The sequence below is a fragment of the Mus musculus genome, chromosome 9 (genome assembly GCF_000001635.26).
Source record: "Mus musculus strain C57BL/6J chromosome 9, GRCm38.p6 C57BL/6J".
In the NCBI taxonomy this organism is placed as follows: Eukaryota; Metazoa; Chordata; class Mammalia; order Rodentia; family Muridae; genus Mus; species Mus musculus.
Genome location: NC_000075.6, coordinates 111326933 through 111347676, shown reverse-complemented (window position 1 = coordinate 111347676; position 20744 = coordinate 111326933). Strand labels below are relative to the sequence as shown.

Below are 20744 nucleotides of genomic sequence, written 5' to 3'. Positions count from 1 at the left end.
ATTATACTCTGCCCGAGAATAGAATGAATGGCACATCTACAATAAAGCAGCTGTTGGGAAGTCCTAAACACAAGTGACATGGCCTCCCTCCTATAAAGTCACATTCCTAGAATCACCCCCTTACCTCAAAAAGACTTTGTAGTGACAACTCAGAGACATGAATGTTGCTTGGCAGCCTGTCTTTCTTTGCTGACAACAGTAGAAATGACTGCTTATAAGGAAGAACAAGAAAGGGTTGGCACAGTAATATTACCCACATGAGTTATTAGAACAGAAAGGATATTGTATGAGCTAACAACAATCAAAACACAGGCTTCATCTACTTTTTAAGCTACTACAAGTTTGTTAGCCTGAGCCATGATAATCAGTCTCTCTGTCTAGTTATCTTGCTGGCTGCCTGTGAGCAAAGTTCTTTCCACTTCCCTTCACAACCTGCTAGGGACAATATTCTCTAATATCAAGCAGCATGAGATGGGATGAGGGCAGTCTGATGTCACTCAGACTTAAAGTTCCAGGCTGTACATGACCATACCTAGAGTCACAACTCTAGTCTCCCTTCCTCATTTATGTCATCACCAATGGACTAGGAACCCAGGAACTGAGACTAAAGTCATAGTTTGCTAGTAGGTCCTTTCAGTCTGATTCACTGTTAATGTCCACCTTCCACAGGCCCTGTTTGTGATTAGCCCTAGATAATGCATCTAGGGCGTTTACAGTCCTGACTGCTGGACTGGCTTTTATAAGATGTCTCACTACAGCTAGGATGTTGGGCCTGCCCCCTTGAACTTATTATTATAAAACTCTTTTACTCAACAGTTGAAGAGATGGCTCAATGGTTAAAAGCACTGGTTGCTCTTCCAGAGGACCAGGGTTCAATTTCCAGCACCCACATGGCACCTTATAACTATTTGTAACTCCAGTTCCAAGGATCGAACACTCTGACATGCTCTACTAAGCCCTGGGTAGCAGATAAGTATGTAGTGCACTGACATGCATGCAGGCAAACACCATAGACATTAAAAAAGAAGGAAAACTTGCTCATTCAGTGCTTAGCACATGTAAAACTCCAGCACATACTACAATCATCACTAGGTTCCCTTAACAATTCTTTTTAAATTCTCAGCAAAACCCTAAAAAATTAACTCTATATGCTGTAACTTACACACAAATGACAATCAGTCTGAGTAGGAAATGGAGGGAAAGCCTCCAGGACACCCCTGATCTCAGTTAGCTGTTAGCAATCTCTTACAACTACACAGAAACCCTTAGTTGTAAAGACGACTCCCTTGATAAAGTGCATGTCGGGCAAGAATCAGGGTCTGAGCTCAGATACCCAGCATCCACATAAAAATTGAGGCACAGAAACAGGTATCTATAACTCCAGCTGAGGCAAGAGGAGACAGGTCAATCCCTGAAGCTCACTGGCCAACCAGCCTATCTGAATGATGGGCTCCAGGTTCAGTGACAGATCCTGTTCAACAAAATAAGGTGGAGAGTGATCGAGGAAGATACTCAACATCACCTTCAGGCCTCCATACAAAAGTATGCACATGGGATGAATCCCCACCTGGGTGGGTGGAGGAGCACTCTCATAGAAGCAGGGGGAGGAAGGATGGGAAAGGGGGTTTCCAAGAGGGAAAACTGGGTAAAGGGATGACACTTGAAATGTAAATAAATTTAATAAATAAATAAATAAGTAAGTAAAAGTATGCACATGTGCACATACATCTGCATGCACATATGCACACACAAAGAAGTACACATCACATATACTGTATACAACACACACACATACACACACAAAAGCACAAATGCATGAGGTATGCATGTGCACACACCCACACTCAAAGAATAAATAAATAAATAAATAAATAAATAAATAAATGGGGTTTTTTTGGTTGTTTTTTGTTTTTTGTTTTTCCAAGACAAGGCTTTTCTGTGTAGCCCTAGTTGTCCTCAAACTCAGAAATCTGCCTTCCTCTGCTTCCCAAGTCCTGGGATTAAAGGCATGCAACACCACTGCCCAGCTAAAGAAATGTTTTTAAGAAGTTATTCTGATATCAAGATAAACAAATACTACATTACATTTCCTTGGTGTCAAAGAAAGAAAGAATGTAATACAGTGTGTGTTTTCCTAGGAAGAGAGTCACCTCCTGTACTCACATGCCATAATCCTTTTTTGGCCAACTTCTGTATTACATATTGCCACACTTCTGTTGAAAATCCAGTAGTGAAAATATGATCAAAGCAGGGCAAGAAACTCTGCAAAACAATGGAGTCACCTGAAAGAAAATTCCATAGCTTAGAAACTTTCAAGTGAGGGAAGCCTGAAGAACGACTCCCCAGTGAAGACCACACAGAGTTAAATGATAAGTTAAATCTCTCAGGAGGAAAACTCCCAACGAAGTAGAAATGTATTATGACTGACAACTATCTTAAGTTTCTCCACACAATCAGTCCCCTAAGAGTCAGATGCCATAATGTAAGCTAACCGTCACTTAGCTTTCTACCTGCAGAGCCCAGTGATAGAAGCTTCTATTTATTCTCTCAAGTAAACCACCGAGGAAATACTATTTAAGTAGAATCCCAAATGGGTTACAGCACTCACTCTGGTGACAGATACTGTTGTTTATTTAACAGTGGAGACTATGACACATGAAAACCTGACCCTGGAATGGCAAGCAGAGAATTCCTGGCAAAAACGCCTTCTAACACAAGGGGCCTGTCAACGACTGTGGCTCCTTGTCCTCCAGACCACAGCTCTCAGACACACAAATGGGGATGTTGAAGGCAGAGTTAAGTAGCAGAACAACACGGCACCTCCTCCAGGGTCAGACATTCCAATACCTAAGTAGATAAGTAAAAAGAAATAAATGAAATGAAATAAAATAAAATAATTAAATTAAATAGAGATAGAGTATGAAAGAATGTAAAACTTCATTAATTTGCTTTTAAAATTTTAGGAACTGTGCCATAGGTCTACTTCACTCTCCAAAAGAAAGGAGTACTTGGGGAGAAAATCATGCCCTAAAGGAGTCTTGTTGCAGTCTGGAGAGATGGCACAGAGGTTAAGAGCACAACCCCGTGTTCCAGAGGAGCTGGAGTTTTGTTCTCAGCAGCCATATCCCCACATGTGGTGGCTCACAACCACCTATAACTGCAGCCCTTGGAGATCCAACACCTTCTTCTGTCCACTCAAGGCACCTCACATGCAGTATACATTCTGGATCAGTGAGAGGCCAGTGGACAGCAGATGTGAAAGATAACTACTGTCAAACTCTGGCCCTAAGGTGCGCGTGCACACACACATGCACTCACACAGGTGCACAGAGACTCTGAGGAAGCACTGGGAACTACCAGGCCATTACATTAGGAGGGAAACAGGCCACCTTGGACACTGGGAACCAACTCTCAGGAAGGAAGCTGTGCCCTGCCTGGAGACTCTCCACCTCTCTGTCTGGAGGGCACAGCTGTGCCTACACCTCTCACCCTTTTCCATTCTTCCTGAATACTAATCCTTCTCTGTACCAAACATGCCAGAGTCTGTAAGGCTCTAGCACAGACCACAAAAGTTGTGTGAGCATGGTTGCAGTAGGAACAGCTAAGTGAAGAGCAGCTCAATTGCTGGCAACAGTGGTTTCCCTACTTTTCAAAGCCAAGATCATTTCTCAGTGATCTAAAGTATCTGTCACTTTTTATATCCTCTGAAATAGGAGTGGGCCTTAAAGTAGAAGCTGTTTTCCCTGGAACAATATACATGAGTGGCACACGTTAAGTCAGTGCAATTTAAATCTGATAGACGCACTACCTGAAGGCAAGGTTACTGTCAGGGCAGTAAACTGCACCACCTCCAGCAAGAAGTGTAAGACACAAGGTCCCCTCTGAGCCCTCATGGGATGAGTATGTAAGGCCTTTGATCCTTGGGCAAGGGGTTTTGCAGCTAAGTTGCCAAGCATACATTGTCAGCTGTCAAAGGACCCTCCCTCAGCCCTCTAGCTTATTTTCATAGCAAACAAGGGTCAATGAGATGGCTTGCTAAACAATTGGAAAACTTAAGAGAGAAAATATACACACACTAAGAATAATAATTTTTTAAGACAAAAAAGAATGACTTTTAGCAGGTTAGAGAAAAATACTTGAAAGAACAAAATCATCCAGGGCATGCAGTATAAGAAGCAAATCTCTAACCAGTGATAAGGAAAACTTACAGGTTATAAAACATGACTCCAAATGCTTTAAGTCATGAGAATAATAGGACTTTGCTGGTTTTACAAAGGCACAAGACATTGAAGCTTCCAAAATGTTTTCCATAAGACCAGTCTCATTCCATCTGAATACATTAGCCCCAAAAGAACACTCTGGAGTAATTTTCTCATAGGCTTTTGGGGTAAATAACAAGGACTTAAAGTATTTTTCTTCAGTTTGACTTACTGCTCATCGTTGTGAAGATCCCAACAAGAAAATCAGGAACCTGCAGTTGGTCTGGGCTTCTCTGCAAAAGTCGTAGACCCTCAAAAAACATCCGAGCAGCTTCATAAGGCTGGAGCAAATGCAGCAAGGAATAACCAGCTCGGTAGTATCCCTGGAAAAGGACAAAGGACAGCTGAGATATTCCCAGCACCTCTACCCTGCTGCTGGAAAGAAAAGCAAACAGCAATCCAACTCCAGAAGTCTCACTGTGTGCAAAGAGTCTCATTGTGTGCAAAGAGTCTCACTGTGTGCAGAGTCTCACTGCCCCATGGGTGCTTGTGTGTGTAGGGGTGTGTGTGTGTGTGTGTGTGTGTGTGTGTTTGTGCATGCATGTACATGAGCCACCATGTGGTTGCTGGGATTGAACTCATGACCTCTGGAAGAACAGTCAGTGTTCTTTACTGCTGAGCCATCTCTCTAGCCCTCCATCTTGCTTTTTTTTTTTGTTTAAAAATATTTTTATGAAAACATAACATAACATTTCAATTACTCATAAATTCATTCATTTAGAACTTACCATGACCTCTTTTTATAGTTTAACAAATTTACATTTTATTCTCAACAAAATTCTGACCTTGGCTCTCTCCTTGGACATACTTTTCTGACCTCATTTAACCAATCATCTGGATCTTGGTTCCGGGACTCCACCGAAAGTAGTCTGCACAGGTGAGAGTGTGCACACAGAAGCTGACAGCTTCTGGGACAGGCGGGAGCCACAGAGCTTCTGAGGCAGCGCCCTTTTCGAGCTCCAGACATCTGACCACCTTCCCGGCCAGAGGACAGGTGTCCGCCCAGCCCGGGAGGCTTTTGCCTCAGGATCAGCGGGGGCCATCTTGGTTCTGGGACTCTGCCGAAAGTAGTCTGCACAGGTGAGAGTGTGCACTACAGAACCTAACAGCTTCTGTGACAGGCCAAAGCAACACAGCTTCTGGGAAAGGTCCTGTTTTGGGCCTTCATCTTCGGCCAGGAGGGAGGTCCAAATGCCAGATATCTGTGCACCTTCCCTGTAAGAGGAGAGCTTCCCTGCAGAGAGTGCTCTGACCACTGAAACTCAGAGGAGAGAGCTAGTCTCCCAGGTCTGCTGATAGAGGGTAACAGAATCACCAGAAGAACAATCTCTAAACAGAGACAACTATAACAACTAACTCCAGAGATTACCAGATGGCGAAAGAATCTTACTAACAGAAACCTAGACCACTCACCATCATCAGAACCCAGCACTCCCACTTCACCTAGTCCAGGGCACCCCAACACACCCAAAAAGCTAGACCCGGATTTAAAAGCTTATCTCATGATGATGGTAGAGGACATCAAGAAGGACTTTAATAACTCGCTTAAAGAAATACAGAACACTGCTAAACAGGTAGAAGACATTAAAGAGGAAGTGCAAAAATCCCTTAAAGAATTGCAGGAAAACACAACCAAACAGGTGATGAAATTGAATAAAACCATCCAAGACCTAAAAAGGGAAGTAGACACAATAAAGAAAACCCAAAGTGAGGCAACGCTAGAGATAGAAACCCTAGGAAAGAAATCTGGAACCATAGATGCGAGCATCAGCAACAGAATACAAGAGATGGAAGAGAGAATCTCAGGTGCAGAAGATTCCATAGAGAACATCGGCACAACAATCAAAGAAAATGCAAAATGCAAAAAGATCCTAACTCAAAACATCCAGGAAATCCAGGACACAATGAGAAGACCAAACCTACGAATAATAGGAGTAGATGAGAATGAAGATTTTCAACTCAAAGGACCAGCAAATATCTTCAATAAAATCATAGAAGAAAACTTCCCAAACCTAAAGAAAGAGATGCCCATGAACATACAAGAAGCCTACAGAACTCCAAATAGACTGGACCAGAAAAGGAATTCCTTCCGACACATAATAATCAGAACAACAAATGCACTAAATAAAGACAGAATACTAAAAGCAGTAAGGGAAAAAGGTCAAGTAACATATAAAGGCAAGCCTATCAGAATTACACCAGATTTTTCACCAGAGACTATGAAAGCCAGAAGAGCCTGGACAGATGTTATACAGACACTAAGAGAACACAAATTCCAGCCCAGTTACTATACCCAGCCAAACTTTCAATTACCATAGATAGAGAAACCAAAGTATTCCACAACAAAACCAAATTCACACAGGATCTTTCCATGAATCCAGTCCTTCAAAGGATAACAACAGGAAAAAAAAAAAACAATACAAGGACGGAAACCACATCCTAGAAAAAGCAAAAAGGTAATCCCTCAACAAACCTAAAAGAAGACAGGCACAAGAACAGAATGCCAACTCTAACAACAAAAATAAAAGGAAGCAACAATTACTTTTCCTTAGTATCTCTTAATATCAATGGACTCAACTCCCCAATACAAAGACATAGACTAACAGACTGGCTACACAAACAGGACCCAACTTTTTGCTGCTTACAGGAAACTCATCTCAGAGAAAAAGATAGACACGACCTCAGAATGAAAGGCTGGAAAACAATTTTCCAAGCAAATGGTATGAAGAAACAAGCTGGAGTAGCCATTCTAATATCTAATAAAACTGGAGTAGCCACTCTAATATCTAATAAAATCAACCTCCAACCCAAAGTCATCAAAAAAGACAAGGAGGGGCACTTCATACTCATCAAAGGTAAAATCCTCCAAGAGGAACTCTCAATTCTGAATATCTATGCTCCAAATACAAGGGCAGCCACATTCATTAAAGAAACTTTAGTAAAGCTCAAAGCACACATTGCACCTCACACAATAATAGTGGGAGACTTCAACACACCACTTTCACCAATGGACAGATCATGGAAACAGAAACTAAACAGGGACACAGTGAAACTAACAGAAGTTATGAAACAAATGGATCTAACAGATATCTACAGAACATTTTATCCTAAGACAAAAGGATATACCTTCTTCTCAGCACCTCATGGTACCTTCTCCAAAATTGACCACATAATTGGTCACAAAACAAGCCTCAACATATACAAAAATATTGAAATTGTCCCATGCATCCTATCAGATCACCATGGACTAAGGCTGATCTTCAATAACAAAATAAATAATAGAAATCCAACATTCACGTGGAAACTGAACAACACTCTTCTCAATGATACCTTGGTCAAGGAAGGAATTAAGAAAGAAATCAAGGGCTTTTTGGAGTTTAATGAAAATGAAGCCACAACATATCCAAACTTATGGGACACAATGAAAGCATTTCTAAGAGGGAAACTCATAGCTCTGAGTGCCTCAAAAAAGAAACTAGAGAGAGCACACATTAGCAGCTTGACAACACACCTAAAAGCTCTAGAACAAAAGGAAGCAAATTCACCCAAGAGGAATAGACGGCAGGAAATAATCAAACTCAGGGGCGAAATCAACCAAGTGGAAACAAGAACTATTCAAAGAATCAACCAATTGAGGAGCTGGTTCTTTGAGAAAATCAACAAGATAGATAAACCCTTAGCCAGACTCACTAGAGGGCACAGGGAAAGCATCCTAATTAACAAAATTAGAAATGAAAAGGGAGACATAACAACAGATCCTGAAGAAATCCAAAACACCATCAGATCCTTCTACAAAAGGCTATACTCAACAAAACTGGAGAACCTGGATGAAATGGACAAGTTTCTAGACAGATACCAGGTACCAAAGTTAAATCAAGATCAGGTTAATGATCTAAACAGTCCTATATCCCCTAAAGAAATAGAAGCAGTCATTAATAGTCTCCCAACCAAAAATAACCCAGGACCAGATGGGTTTAGTGCAGAGTTCTATCAGACCTTCAAAGAATATCTAATCCCAGTTCTTCACAAACTATTCCACAAAATAGAAGCAGAAGGTATTCTACCCAACTCTTTCTATGAAGCCACAATTATTCTTATACCTAAACCACAAAAAGACCCAACAAAGATAGAGAACTTCAGACCAATTTCCCTTATGAATATCGATGCAAAAATCCTCAATAAAGTTCTCGCTAACCGAATCCAAGGACACATCAAAACAATCATCCATCCTGACCAAGTAGGTTTCATCCCAGGGATGCAGGGATGGTTCAATATACGGAAATCCATCAACGTAATCCAGTATATAAACAAACTCAAAGACAAAAACCACATGATCATCTCGTTAGATGCGGAGAAAACATTTGACAAAATCCAACACCCATTTATGATAAAAGTCTTGGAAAGATCAGGAATTCAAGGCCCATACCTAACCATAATAAAAGCAATCTACAGCAAACCAGTAGCCAACATCAAAGTAAACGGTGAGAAGCTGGAAGCAATCCCACTAAAATCAGGGACTAGACAAGGCTGTCCACTCTCTCCCTACCTACTCAACATTGTACTTGAAGTCCTAGTCAGAGCAATTAGACAACAAAAGGAGATCAAGGGGATACAAATTGGAAAGGAAGAAGTCAAAATATCACTTTTTGCAGATGATATGAGGGTATATATAAGTGACCCTAAAAATTCCACCAGAGAACTCCTAAGCCTGATAAACAGCTTCAATGAAGTAGCTGGATATAAAATTAACTCAAACAAGTCAATGGCCTTTCTGTACACAAAGGATAAACAGGCTGAGAAAGAAATTAGGGAAACAACACCCTTCTCAATAGTCACAAATAATATAAAATACCTTGGTGTGACTCTAACTAAGGAAGTGAAAGATCTGTATGATAAGAACTTCAATTCTCTGAAGAAAGAAATTAAAGAAGACCTCAGAAGATGGAAAGATCTCCCATGCTCATGGATTGGCAGGATCAATATAGTAAAAATGGCTATCTTGCCAAAAGCAATCTACAATGCAATCCCCATCAAAATTCCAACTCAATTCTTCAACGAATTAGAAAGGGCAATCAGCAGATTCATCTGGAATAACAAAAAACCTAGGATAGCAAAAACTCTTCTCAAGGATAAAAGAACCTCTGGTAGAATCACCATGCCTGACCTAAAGCTGTACTACCATGAACTAACCAGTACCCGGAGCTCTTGACTCTAGCTGCATATGTATCAAAAGATGGCCTAGTTGGCCATCAGTGGAAAGAGAGGCCCATTGGACTTGCAAACTTTATATGCCCCAGCACAGGGGAATGCCAGGGCCAAAAAGTGGGAGTGGGTGGGTAAGGGAGTTGGGGGAGGGTATGGGGGACTTTTGGGATAGCATTGAAAATGAAAATGAGGAAAATACCTAATAAAAATATTTTTAAAAAACCAATCATCTAATGACAAGGTCTGTTGCTGAGCCACAAGCTTTTTAAAAATTAATAAATTAATTAACATACCAAGCACCGCCCCTCCCAGTCCCCTCTCACTGAGACCCTCCTCCCACCCCCTTCCCATTCTCTTCTGAGAGGTTGGGGAGCCCCATAGGTTTCCTCCAAGCACATCAAGTCTCTGGGAGGCTCGGCATTTCTTCTCTCACTGAGGACAGAGAAGGCAGCTGTGTTGGGGAATGGATTCCACAGTCAAGCTACAGCTTTAGGAAGAGCCTCTGTTCAAGTTGTCAAGGGACCCACATGGAGACCAAGCTACAAGTCTGCTGAGCTTTCTTTTTTTTATTTTTTTTTAATTGGGTATTTATTTCATTTACATTTCCAATGCTATCCCAAAGTCCCCCACATACTCCCCCACCCATTCCCCTACCTACCCACTCCCACTTTTTGGCCCTGGCATATAAAGTTTGCACAACCAATGGGCCTCTCTTTCCATTGATGGCCTTTGTTCCCCTGTACTGGGGCATATAAAGTTTGCACAACCAATGGGCCTCTCTTTCCACTGATGGCCGACTAGGCCATCTTCTCATTCATATGCAGCTAGAGACACGAGCTCGGGGGAGGGGGGGTATTGGTTAGTTCATATTGTTGTTCCACCTATAGGGTTGCAGTTCCCTTTAGCTCCTTGGGTACTTTCTCTAGCTCCTCCATTGGGGGCCCTGTGATCCATCCAATAGCTGACTGTGAGCATCCACTTCTGTGTTTGCTAGGCCCCGGCATAGTCTCACAAGAGACAGCCATATCTGAGTCCTTTCAGCAAAATCTTGCAGCTAGCCAGCCAGCCCTCAGGATCCACGTAGCTCTCCCTCCAACCAGTGCTGGGGTTACAAGCATGTGGGCAGAGAATTCCACACTGAGTTCTCTATGCTGGCTGAGCAAGCACTTTCCCCACTGAGTCCCCAGTCCCAAGGAGAGCTTCTAACAAGCACTAGGCACAGGCTTCCCACAATATACTGTGTGCATCACAATATACGATGCATCTTACCTGTTAAGAAAGTATGTAATCACTTTAAACTCCAGCCAATGAAACTTAACCCTAAGAAGAAACCCTTCCACTATCCAGGGTACACATGTAGCCCTGGGTCGGTCACACCAAATAAACTAGGCATGCAAGCCCATCCCCAAATCAAGGAATACTCATAAACTTAAAAAAAAGTATGTAATCATGTTCAACTGTAAAACCTCTGTAACACTGAGTGTGACAGAGAGGAAGGGAAGCAGGCTGCTTACTGTCCCTGGTGCTAATCACCGTCTGGACAGCAGAAGCATGAGAAGTGTCCTAAGACTGGTGTTCAGAAAAAGAGTGAGATTTCTGTGTAAGCACAGAAGTTATTTCTTGTTCCTTTTACTCAAAGTAAACACAATGCTCACTGGTATGTAAGAAAACTCTGCACTGACAAACACTAAGTACTACTGAGCTCTCTATTATAAACTACAGGAACAAGAGGCAAAAACTGTGTCTTTCCTAAAGAGAAGAAAATTACAACTAAGAGGGAGATGAGCCAACAAGACAGCTAAGGGAGCAAAGGCACTCACTGCCAAGCCTGATGACCCGGACTCAGGTCCAAGACCCACAAGAAGAAGGAGAGAACCAACTCCCACAAGTTAAGGCACAATCACACCTCCAACACACACACACACACACACACACACACACACACACACACACATACACACAAACAAAATATATAATAAGCAATATTTAAGAGGCAGAATGGTCTGGTTGTATGTGTGTGTATAATATATATATATACATATAACATACATATGTGTGTGTGCAGGACTTCTCATAAGAGTAAGAGGGCACTGCCTTCCCCAGTTTTAGTCACCTGCAGTGGCAGGGACACACCAAGACTGCTGTCAGAGTTAACAGAAATATTCACAACCTGGGTTCACGCAAAATCAAGCATTTAGAAATCCAACTCAACCTTGGATTTCTCAGTATCTATTGATCTGAACTAACCTTTCTCTGCACATCTAAAAAGCTCAGGTAACAACTTGAAAAAAGAGGGAAAACTACATTTGTACTGTGTTGTTTATTTGTTTGTTTGTTTCTCCAAGCACAGAACTTTCCATTGATTTTTTTTTCCTCAGGTCTAAAAATCCCATCTTTTATTCTTCAGGGAGAAGAGTATGGGAATATACTATCCCAAAGCAGGCTGCCTTGGCATAAAGATTACCTTAAGAGGAAGGCATTTGTGAATCAAAAGAGGCAGAACAAAAAGCCTTCCTTCTCCAACTCACTGCACGCAGGATCTCCTGGGAGGTCAATACCATAAACGCCCTCATGAGAAGGAACTTTTGGAGCATCATCAGCCCTGAGGGGAGCACGCACAACCCTTCTTCCTGAAACAGCTCTTTCTATTTGTTTCCGCATACAAGTTGCAGGCCCTACAACCTAAGGTTCCCTTCCCTTGTACTTCACTACTGTTTTAAAAATGTCATAAACTATGCTGGGCGGTGGCAGTGCACACGCTTAACCCTTAACCCCAGTGGAGGCAGAAGCAGGCAGATCTGTGTGTGTTCCAGAACAGCCAGGGCTTGAAAAGCAAAGTGAGATGAGAGAGAGAGAGAGAGAGAGAGAGAGAGAGAGAGAGAGAGAGAGAGAGAGGAGAAGACATAAACTTCCAGGCTTGTCCCCTTCATTAGAATCTTATAGAAAATCCTCATTTAAAAAAAAAATCAAGGACTAAAATGTACTCTTGTTTCCTCAGTTTACTTCCCCTGGGCTCCAGCCACTGAACTGAAAGGACTTAGCCTTTTTCTCTGCTACAGAGAACAGTGAGGGTGGAGGGGGAGACACCTGGGAGCTCCAGGGAAGCTGGAGGAGTGGCTGCGGTTGCTGTGCCATCAGGACTGGGTGGATAAGCTCACAGGAAAACTGGGAGCATTAGTCAGATGCTGAGACCACAGGCAGAACAGCAGGACTGCATGTGGGCCAACTACTCCCAACCCTGGCATGCCCTTGAGAAGAATTCTCAGAAGTGTCCTTGCAATTTTCAAGCTCAGTGACTTGTACAGTATCCACCTTCTAAGGAATGTAGGTCGGTAGAGGAGTGCATCCCTAGCATGTATAAGGGTCAGTGCCTACATATAATTCTAAATAGTCAAGCCTCTCTCCCAGTATTTGAGTCATTTGTAGCTCCAGCCTCCCCGCCTCTTCTCCTTGTGTTCTGCTGCCAACAATTTTGTTCAGTCTCTCCTTAGTCTTGCAGCCCTAGGACCATGAGCTGAGAGCTAGAATCTGGTGCACATCAGAGCATGTGACAGAAAAGCTGATGTCCAGTGTTTTCCCACTTTATGGGAGAGTCTTTCTCCATTACCCAGATCACTAATTTAACACTTCACTGTCTCGGTACTTCCATGTTATTCTTCTCTTAGTCTGAGTATGACACACTCAAGGTCTGAGACGATGTCTCTCACTCCTTTTGTGTGTCCTGAAACACCAATGCCTTACAGGGTGGGCATTCAGGACGTTTCAGATGAAAAAGCAGCAGTGCTTGCCAGACCAGGAAGAGTGGTGGTGCACGCCTTTAATCCCAGCACCCAGGAGGCAGAGACAGGCATCTTGATCTCTCTGAGGTCAAGGCTAATCTAGTATATAGTGAGTCCCAGGCAGGTCTAAAGAAACACACACACACACACACACACACACACACACACACACACACACACCATTTACTGACCTTTGTTTACAGCCTTACAGGGTCTTTCTGGGCTCCAAACTTCCCTGTTCCCCTAAAAGGGTTTGATTTCTACTGAACTGCCATCTGAAAGCTTTGCTAAAAATAAAGTTTGCTGATAGCAAAGACCACCTGCAGATGAAGCATCTGTGTCTAACTACTTCAGGTCTAAGTGAGCTCCTCCCGCCTCTCACTGAGCTCCAGCTACCAGGCAGTCAGGCCCCACTCTCCCAGCAGCATGTGTCAACACTCACTATCCTGCTCTTAGCTCCTCTGGAGGGAAGGCTCCCCCAGCCCATGGACCTCAGAAGAGCAAGTGCGTTCAAGGGGAAGCATTTCTAGAATATCCACTTTGACAAGGAGGAAAAAAAAAAGCAATCAAATCAAGAGGAGGAAGAGGGAAGCAGCCACCCTCCCATACCTTCACATAGGTTGGGTCCCATTGGAGACACTCCTTGGCAGCAAGAAAAGCCTCGTTCCATTTCCCGAGGTTGTAAAATGCATTGGATTTGTTGCACAGCAGCATAGCCAGTTCCCGAGGAGGAGTCCTGTGAAGAACAAACCAGCCACCAATAAAGCCATCATTCTGCAAAGGCACAGTCCTCAAGGGCCTGACTCTGGAACTGACCGCTGTCACCAGGCAGAGCGGTTAGCAGGAAATCTCTGATATGCATATAAAATCTGTCCTCTTAACCCCCTAAAAGGACGGGGCCCTTTACAATGTACAAACCTGCTTCTTGCTCCCAAATATTCTGCTCACACTTTTTAAATTGACAAATGGTTTCGACATCTTAATTCCATCCCACACCAATCAATACAAATATTTTTATATTTGTAGAGAGGAAATGTAAAATTACACTGGAGAAAACGTAAAGCTGATGATGGCATGAAGATGGGGATGGGATGGCATTCCTGCCAAGGCTTCAAAAAATGCAGATGTGGCATGGCCCATTCCACATACACACCATATCCTCTCAGGATCCATGATTACAGTCTCCTGGAAGCTGGCTGTAGAAATGGGCTCTGCAGGCTTGGAGGCAGGCTCTATAAGCAGGGAACTCCAGGGTATTGTACCCATTGTGTGGGTCAAAGGGAAGACAAGTGCCACTGGAATGTTAGACACACAGAGGGAGAAAACAAGACTTGGGGCTTCCTTTTCATTTTAAAAGTGTGAAAACAAGTCACTAGGCATATATATCCATTTCTTATAAAACAACAACAACAACAAAGAACAGCAAAAGCCATCTCTGTTACCTTTCCCATTGTCAACCTTCTGCATGTCTGCCTTCATTAACTGCACAACCATCTTCTCAAGTGAAAGGATACAGCCCAGAAACACACAGGAGGCACGGGGAGGTCAGCAGCAGAGAGTTAGCAAAGACAAAGGGGAAGAAAAGCCAATCCTAGAATATCACTCACGAAATGGAAAAGGCTTTGGAAGAGGGAAACCTCCACTGCACAATGACTCCTACCTGTAGGAGAAACACATTGCTTCCTCTCAGAGCTCTCCCGTCTCCCTCCACCCAGGAAAGCAGCAGCCCTACTAACCCCAGACCTCTGGGCTCCAGAACCATAAGAGAATACATCTGTAGTCTTAAAACACTAGTGTGTAGTAATATGTCACAGGAAATTAATATAGCAATTATGCTGGTCACCATGTGCTTTTAGTATCATAAAGTTAATTCAGAACCAAGCAAGATTTCCAAAAGCAAATTTTTTACATGGTTATTTATTTTAATAGATACAATTATTTTTTATACCTTCATTCATCTATTATTGCTACTCTAATCTTTATTTCCATGAGAAATGAACTTTTGCAATTAATATTTAGATGATCTTATCAAGTTATAGATTTCATATACTACCTATGTATGTGTCACTAGTTGCTCTCATTTGTTCTTCTCCTTCCCACTGCCCTCCCCTGCACCCCTCTGTCTTACTCTGCTTGGTTCCTTTCCTTCCCCTTGTTAGTCCCCCAATATTTTAATACATTCATAATTAATTTTCTCAGTTTTGAGTGATAATTCAGACTATATTGATAGTTATAACCTATAGAGATAAGGGTTCTGTAGCATTCCCAATAACCTCTAAACCTGTCACATAATACTACTATGTTTGAAAACAGGTCTTCCAAAACTGAAGAGTCAAGGAAAGTCCAGTGAGCCTTAGAGAGCCTGTGGTATGCCTGTGGCCAGGGGTGAATGGCAGAAACAATCAACAAGATGACAGCAATGACAATGAAGAGGTTTGGGGTCCAGCCACCCCAGGAGCTTTGGGGTCTAGCCACCCCAGGAACTCGCATCCTTTAACTGGATGAGAAGGTAAGTTCTGTTGGGTTTCATTTTCCAGTTCCCTGTTCCAATCACACTCCTTGACTTTCTGTACTAAGGATGACAAATAGGAACTGGTATGAGGAAGAAAACAGAAACCAGGTGATAAGAAATGTGGAGAGAATGTAAAACAAAGGCCTTGTTTAGTCAAAAGAGAAAACAAAGGCCAGAAAAGCTTTACCCACAATGTATGTAAGTGCAGGAAAACCTGGAAGGCTTCATTACACTTTCAGATGACCAAAGAGAAGTTCATAGTCTTAAGAACCTGGGTGCCAGACACTTTCAACAGATGAACATCAACAATTAGGTCTTCCCGGTAGAAAGTGGAAGGCTGGCTCCCCTGCTAGCTACCAGCTTCTGTGGGGCATGATCACTCTCAAGCTTGTTTTGTGGCGTCCACAGAAGCAGTTTATTTATTCTAACTCCACCCATCTTGAAAGGGCACACCCTGTCACATCTCCTGCCACAGAGAGACGTCTGAGAAGACCTGTCCTTTTCATTTTCCTTGTGACAAGAACATTCCATTTGTTCAGTGTTAGTGACCACCTAGGAACTACTTCCAAGCACAGGTGAGTATAGACCTGGCAGGTGCCACCACAGCCCACAAGGAGGTATTGTTCCAAATGTTCACATAAGAAAACAACTCAAGGACATTCAAGTTACTTGCCCAAGGATCTGTGGGTGACGTTGTCCACTTTTTTACCCCAGATCTGACCAACTCCAAATTTCTGACCTAGATTCTATGCAGATTAGGACAAGGAAAACTCAGTTGGCAGTCCTTCTTTACCTCATCACACGCCGACACAGAAAGGCACTGTAGTGCTAAAGACCTCATGTGTACATGGTTAGGAAATGGGGGCACAGCCTTTCCAGACCCTTCTTCCTCAAACTCTATAAAACAAGCCTGGAAGCGTTAGCCCAGAAGTTGCTCATATCCCTTCCTCTTTCCAATCACAGTCTCTTCTGCTGTTGCCACTCTATGATGTAGCATGTATAAGATCATTTAAATAGCTGTGGAAAAGCATTTGAACACCAGACACAGAAAGAGTACATACATATCAACATCTCGTGTTTGTCTCAAAGATTGAAGGAAACGGTCTGACAGCCTGGCTACATGACAGGGACTCCAATTATGTTGAGCCAAGACAGGAGAGGAGAGGCCTGAGAAAGCCTTAAGAAGCAACTAGCAAGGAGACGGGGGAAAGCAAGGTTCAAAAGAGAAGCCCCTTCCATTATGGCAATAATGAAGGCAAAGCAGTGGAGAAAGTATTGGATAACGACAAGAATGCAGACAGGCATCCACCCATGCCATGATCTCTGGAGACATCAAGTCTGTGGACTTTCTTGTCAGCCAAATCAATCCCTGGATATATAATATTTCATGTTACCGTCCGTTATCATTTCAAGTCTTGTCAGAAGTTGGAGGAAGGAGCAGCACCAAGCAGGTATGATGGCTTAATTTAGGCACACGGGAGCTGGCTAAGAATGAGATTTCCTGACCCCACCTAGTCCTTAGATAGAACGTTATGAAAATGAGGCCTGTGGCTCTCATACAAATCAGAGCACAAAACTCCACCCACATTTCTCACTCTGTGCATTTATACAGAAGCGACTAAGGAAGACATGAGAAAATATCAAGAACTGATTTAGGGAGCAAATGGATATATTTCTATTCCAAATACTGACAGCCATTTGCCCAAGAAATGTTACCAGAGAGCTTGAACATGAAAACCCCCACACCACCCGACAGAGGGTCAATGCCTGTACTTCACAAATACCTTTCTACTGCTGGCCAAGGCCAACCCGCTTGGTTGTTATCAGCCAGCATTCTAGATGCTAATGCAGGAGATTGAGCTGGAGGCCAGGCTAGGTTACACAATAGGGTTACACAAATAGGTTACACAATAACAAAAGTTATTTCAAATTTGAGGGAACTGTTTACAGGGGAAATCGCCTCATGAATGTTCACCACAGTGAAAAATGGAAATAATCCTAAATATTTCATAGTTCGTAACTTGTTACCCATGGAACAGAATGCTATATATTAGCCATTTGAAAAATCATACAACAGGACATTTAATGACAGAGTAGTTAATAAAGGAAAAATACAGGATACATGAGGTCATATGATCCCAAATTAAATTTTCAATGGCTAATGTGTTGAAAATATGACAAAATTACCATTTTGTCACACCACTGAGATTAAGTAGGACTTGAGTTTTCCTCGAGTTTTTTCCCTCAATTCTCAATACTTTACAATGTATGACCTTGATAATCCCACCATAAATGTCACTAAATGGAGTGTGAGGATATAGCTGAACCCAAGCACAAATGTTTCTTCGGTACGATGACAGTCCCGTACAACAGCAGATAGGAATGCTCTCACAGAAACCTACAGGGAGCTCTAGGTGCTTTGTGGGCAAATGCTGAAGACAGTCCTGCTCCAAACCCTGATTATCTCCAGGTATCACGTCAAAGGGAAAGAAGCTGGAATAAGGTTTGTCCTGGGGCTACTACAGCAGGGACTGGGACCTCAGACCAGTTTCTCAAAAGGTTTCTTACTCATTTTGAAGTCAATTTCATGGACACAGAAAGTAAAATGAGGTTGCCTGGAATAGGGGAAAGGAAAAATGGAGAGTTGTGTTGGGGAAATGGAGGTTCAGATTTACAAATGAAAACATTCCCTGGGTCAGCTTGACAAGATGAGTGCAGTGAGATCATGTCTCAAAATTAAAAGGTAAGATGGTAAATGGGGGGGGGGGGGGAGTAATGCGTATGTGTGTGTATGTATATGTGTGTATGTAGGTGTGGTGTGTATGTGTGTGTATGTATATGTATACATGTGTATGTAGGTGTGGTGTATATGTGTGTATATGTATATGTATATTGTGTATGTAGCTGTGGTGTGTGGGTTTGCTTCACAGTGCTAGTGATCAAACTCAGGGTACTAGCAGGCTAAACAAACACTCTAGCACTGAGCTTGCAGCTCCAGCCTTGGTATTTTGAGACAGGCTCTTGCTTTGTAACTTAGCTCCTTCAACTGTAGATCCTCCTAGCCTCCACCTTCTGAATGTAGATTATAGAATATGCCACTATACTCCATTTATTTTGCATTCAATTTTTGGTTTTGGGGGGTTGCAAAAATATAGTAATAAAACACATGTTCGGAGAAAATACTAGTACAGAGTAAAAGAATATTTTCTTGAAGTATATTTCTATTTAAAAGGTATTTATTTCTTTTTGTACACTATGGTATATCAAGATACCCAGAGGCTGACAGGATAGCAAGCCTCCCTCATCTCTGGTAGTGCTGAAGGACATGAACCTCAGGAAAGAGAGGGCAGAAAGGTACTAATTGTTTCTGAGCAGTGGGGTCCTGCCCCACTGACCAAGACAGCAGCTAAAACATACTAGGGCTTACAGTACCTTCCTTGATCATTAAAATGAGCACATTATACAATAGGTGTATTTTTCACCAGATAATACACACCACCAGGAAATATGAGATACCTATTAAGTTTTTATAGATTTTTTTTTGTATGTGTCTTTCAATAGATAAGTCTGACTTTGTGAGGGCCTTCCAGGAAGTAGACTCACTGGGTCATGCGGGGGGCGGCATTAAATGCACTGTCTAGTTTTCATAAATACTGCCTGTTTTCCAAGTTGACTCAATCTATACTCAATAGGCAAATATTAGAAACATAAATTGTCAACAAAATTTTGATGCTAGGTATTATCAGTCTTTTTAATTTAACCCAAGGTGGTATCTTGTAGTGTAAAACTGCATTTTTCTGATGCCTGATACTGTGAGTCTTTTCCTGAGTATGTTGGCCATATGAATCTCCTCTTTTAAAGTTTATAACTGACCCAACCACTGGGCTATGTTGGGTGTTGTTGTTGTTACTATTGTTGGATTTTTTTAGGTAAGAACATGCCTTTGTGTTGTTTTAAATAAGCAATTACTAGATGACAGTTTATCTGCCCTGTGTTAGTTATTTTTGTCAGCAAACATTATCACTACTAAACAGAGAAGAGTGTAGTCTGCACAGGCACTTAACACCTGTCATTCACACAAGCCATTAGACAGCTCAGAAAATAAATTTTCTAAAGACACTTATTTCTAATAAATGCCTTGGGAGATCTCATATTCTGCTTTGTTAGTTAACATGATGACAGCATATGATTTTAAAATTAAAACCTAAAAGTAGATTAAACTTTTATGGAATGTGAAACGTGAAAGCTGGTGCTCAATAACAATGTGTAGAACGTAGGAAGCTAACACTCCGTCCATTTGGCTGAAATGAGCCGTTCACGTGCTCTTTAAAGTAGCTACTCCTGCTTAGTGGAGCCCAGTTTTGCTTCTGCTATTTACTTCCATTGCCAAGCCCCTCTACATTAAGTGAAGCTAGCTCCACTCTAATTGCCAAGGGTCTGAGGAGCAAATTGTATCTCCCCACCAGAGACTGGTTCAGCACTGAGTATAGAGCCCTGACACCTAAAAGGCTGTTTTGAAGGACTCTGAGACCATGGGGATTTGTGGGGAAGAGGGGTAAGGTGTACACATGTTCATGTGCACAAGCATAGGTGTCTATTCATGTATGTATCAGAGGACAGTCTTGGGTGTTATTCCTCAGAGTCTGTCCACTTTGTTTATTTTATTTTACTTTATTTTATTGAGACATGGTCTCTTATTGGCCTGGGTCTTACAACTTCAGCTAGCCTGGCTGGCCAGCAAGTCCCATGGATCCATTCATCTTGGCCTCCCTGGGACTAGGATCACAAACACCAGCACTGGGGCTGGATGTTTAGATGGGTTCTGGGTGGGTCTGATGCTTGCAGTGCAAGCACTGCACCTTGTAAGCCGTCTCCCCAGCCCTGAAGCTGGATCTTTTTAAAATGGCTTTTCTAAGTTTCCAAAGAGGAGTTGTCTGCTACTTCAGATAATGTGGAAGTAAGGATATAAGCCTAAATACTGAGTTAAAT

General features: G+C 42.3%; 1 protein-coding gene across 11 annotated transcripts in view; it reads right to left on the bottom strand.

Moving 5' to 3' along the window:
- Nucleotides 1-20744, bottom strand: part of Trank1 (tetratricopeptide repeat and ankyrin repeat containing 1) — an 84493-nt gene that overhangs the window by 48099 nt on the left and 15650 nt on the right. For 7 of the 11 annotated variants that reach the window (XR_379871.4, XR_379872.3, XM_006512160.4 and 4 more), the window contains exons 2-6: nucleotides 13853-13979; nucleotides 4432-4582; nucleotides 2821-2847; nucleotides 2164-2282; nucleotides 125-211 (exon numbers count right to left, since the gene is read on the bottom strand). Coding sequence is in view for 8 of the 11 variants with exons in the window: in XM_006512160.4 (XP_006512223.1) it covers nucleotides 125-211; nucleotides 2164-2282; nucleotides 2821-2847; nucleotides 4432-4582; nucleotides 13853-13979 (511 nt within the window). In the remaining 3 variants the exon portion in view is untranslated. The remainder of the gene's footprint in view (nucleotides 1-124; nucleotides 212-2163; nucleotides 2283-2820; nucleotides 2848-4431; nucleotides 4583-13852; nucleotides 13980-20744) is intronic. The other 4 variants (XR_003947933.1, NM_001164659.1, XM_006512161.4 and 1 more) reach the window with 3 other exon arrangements.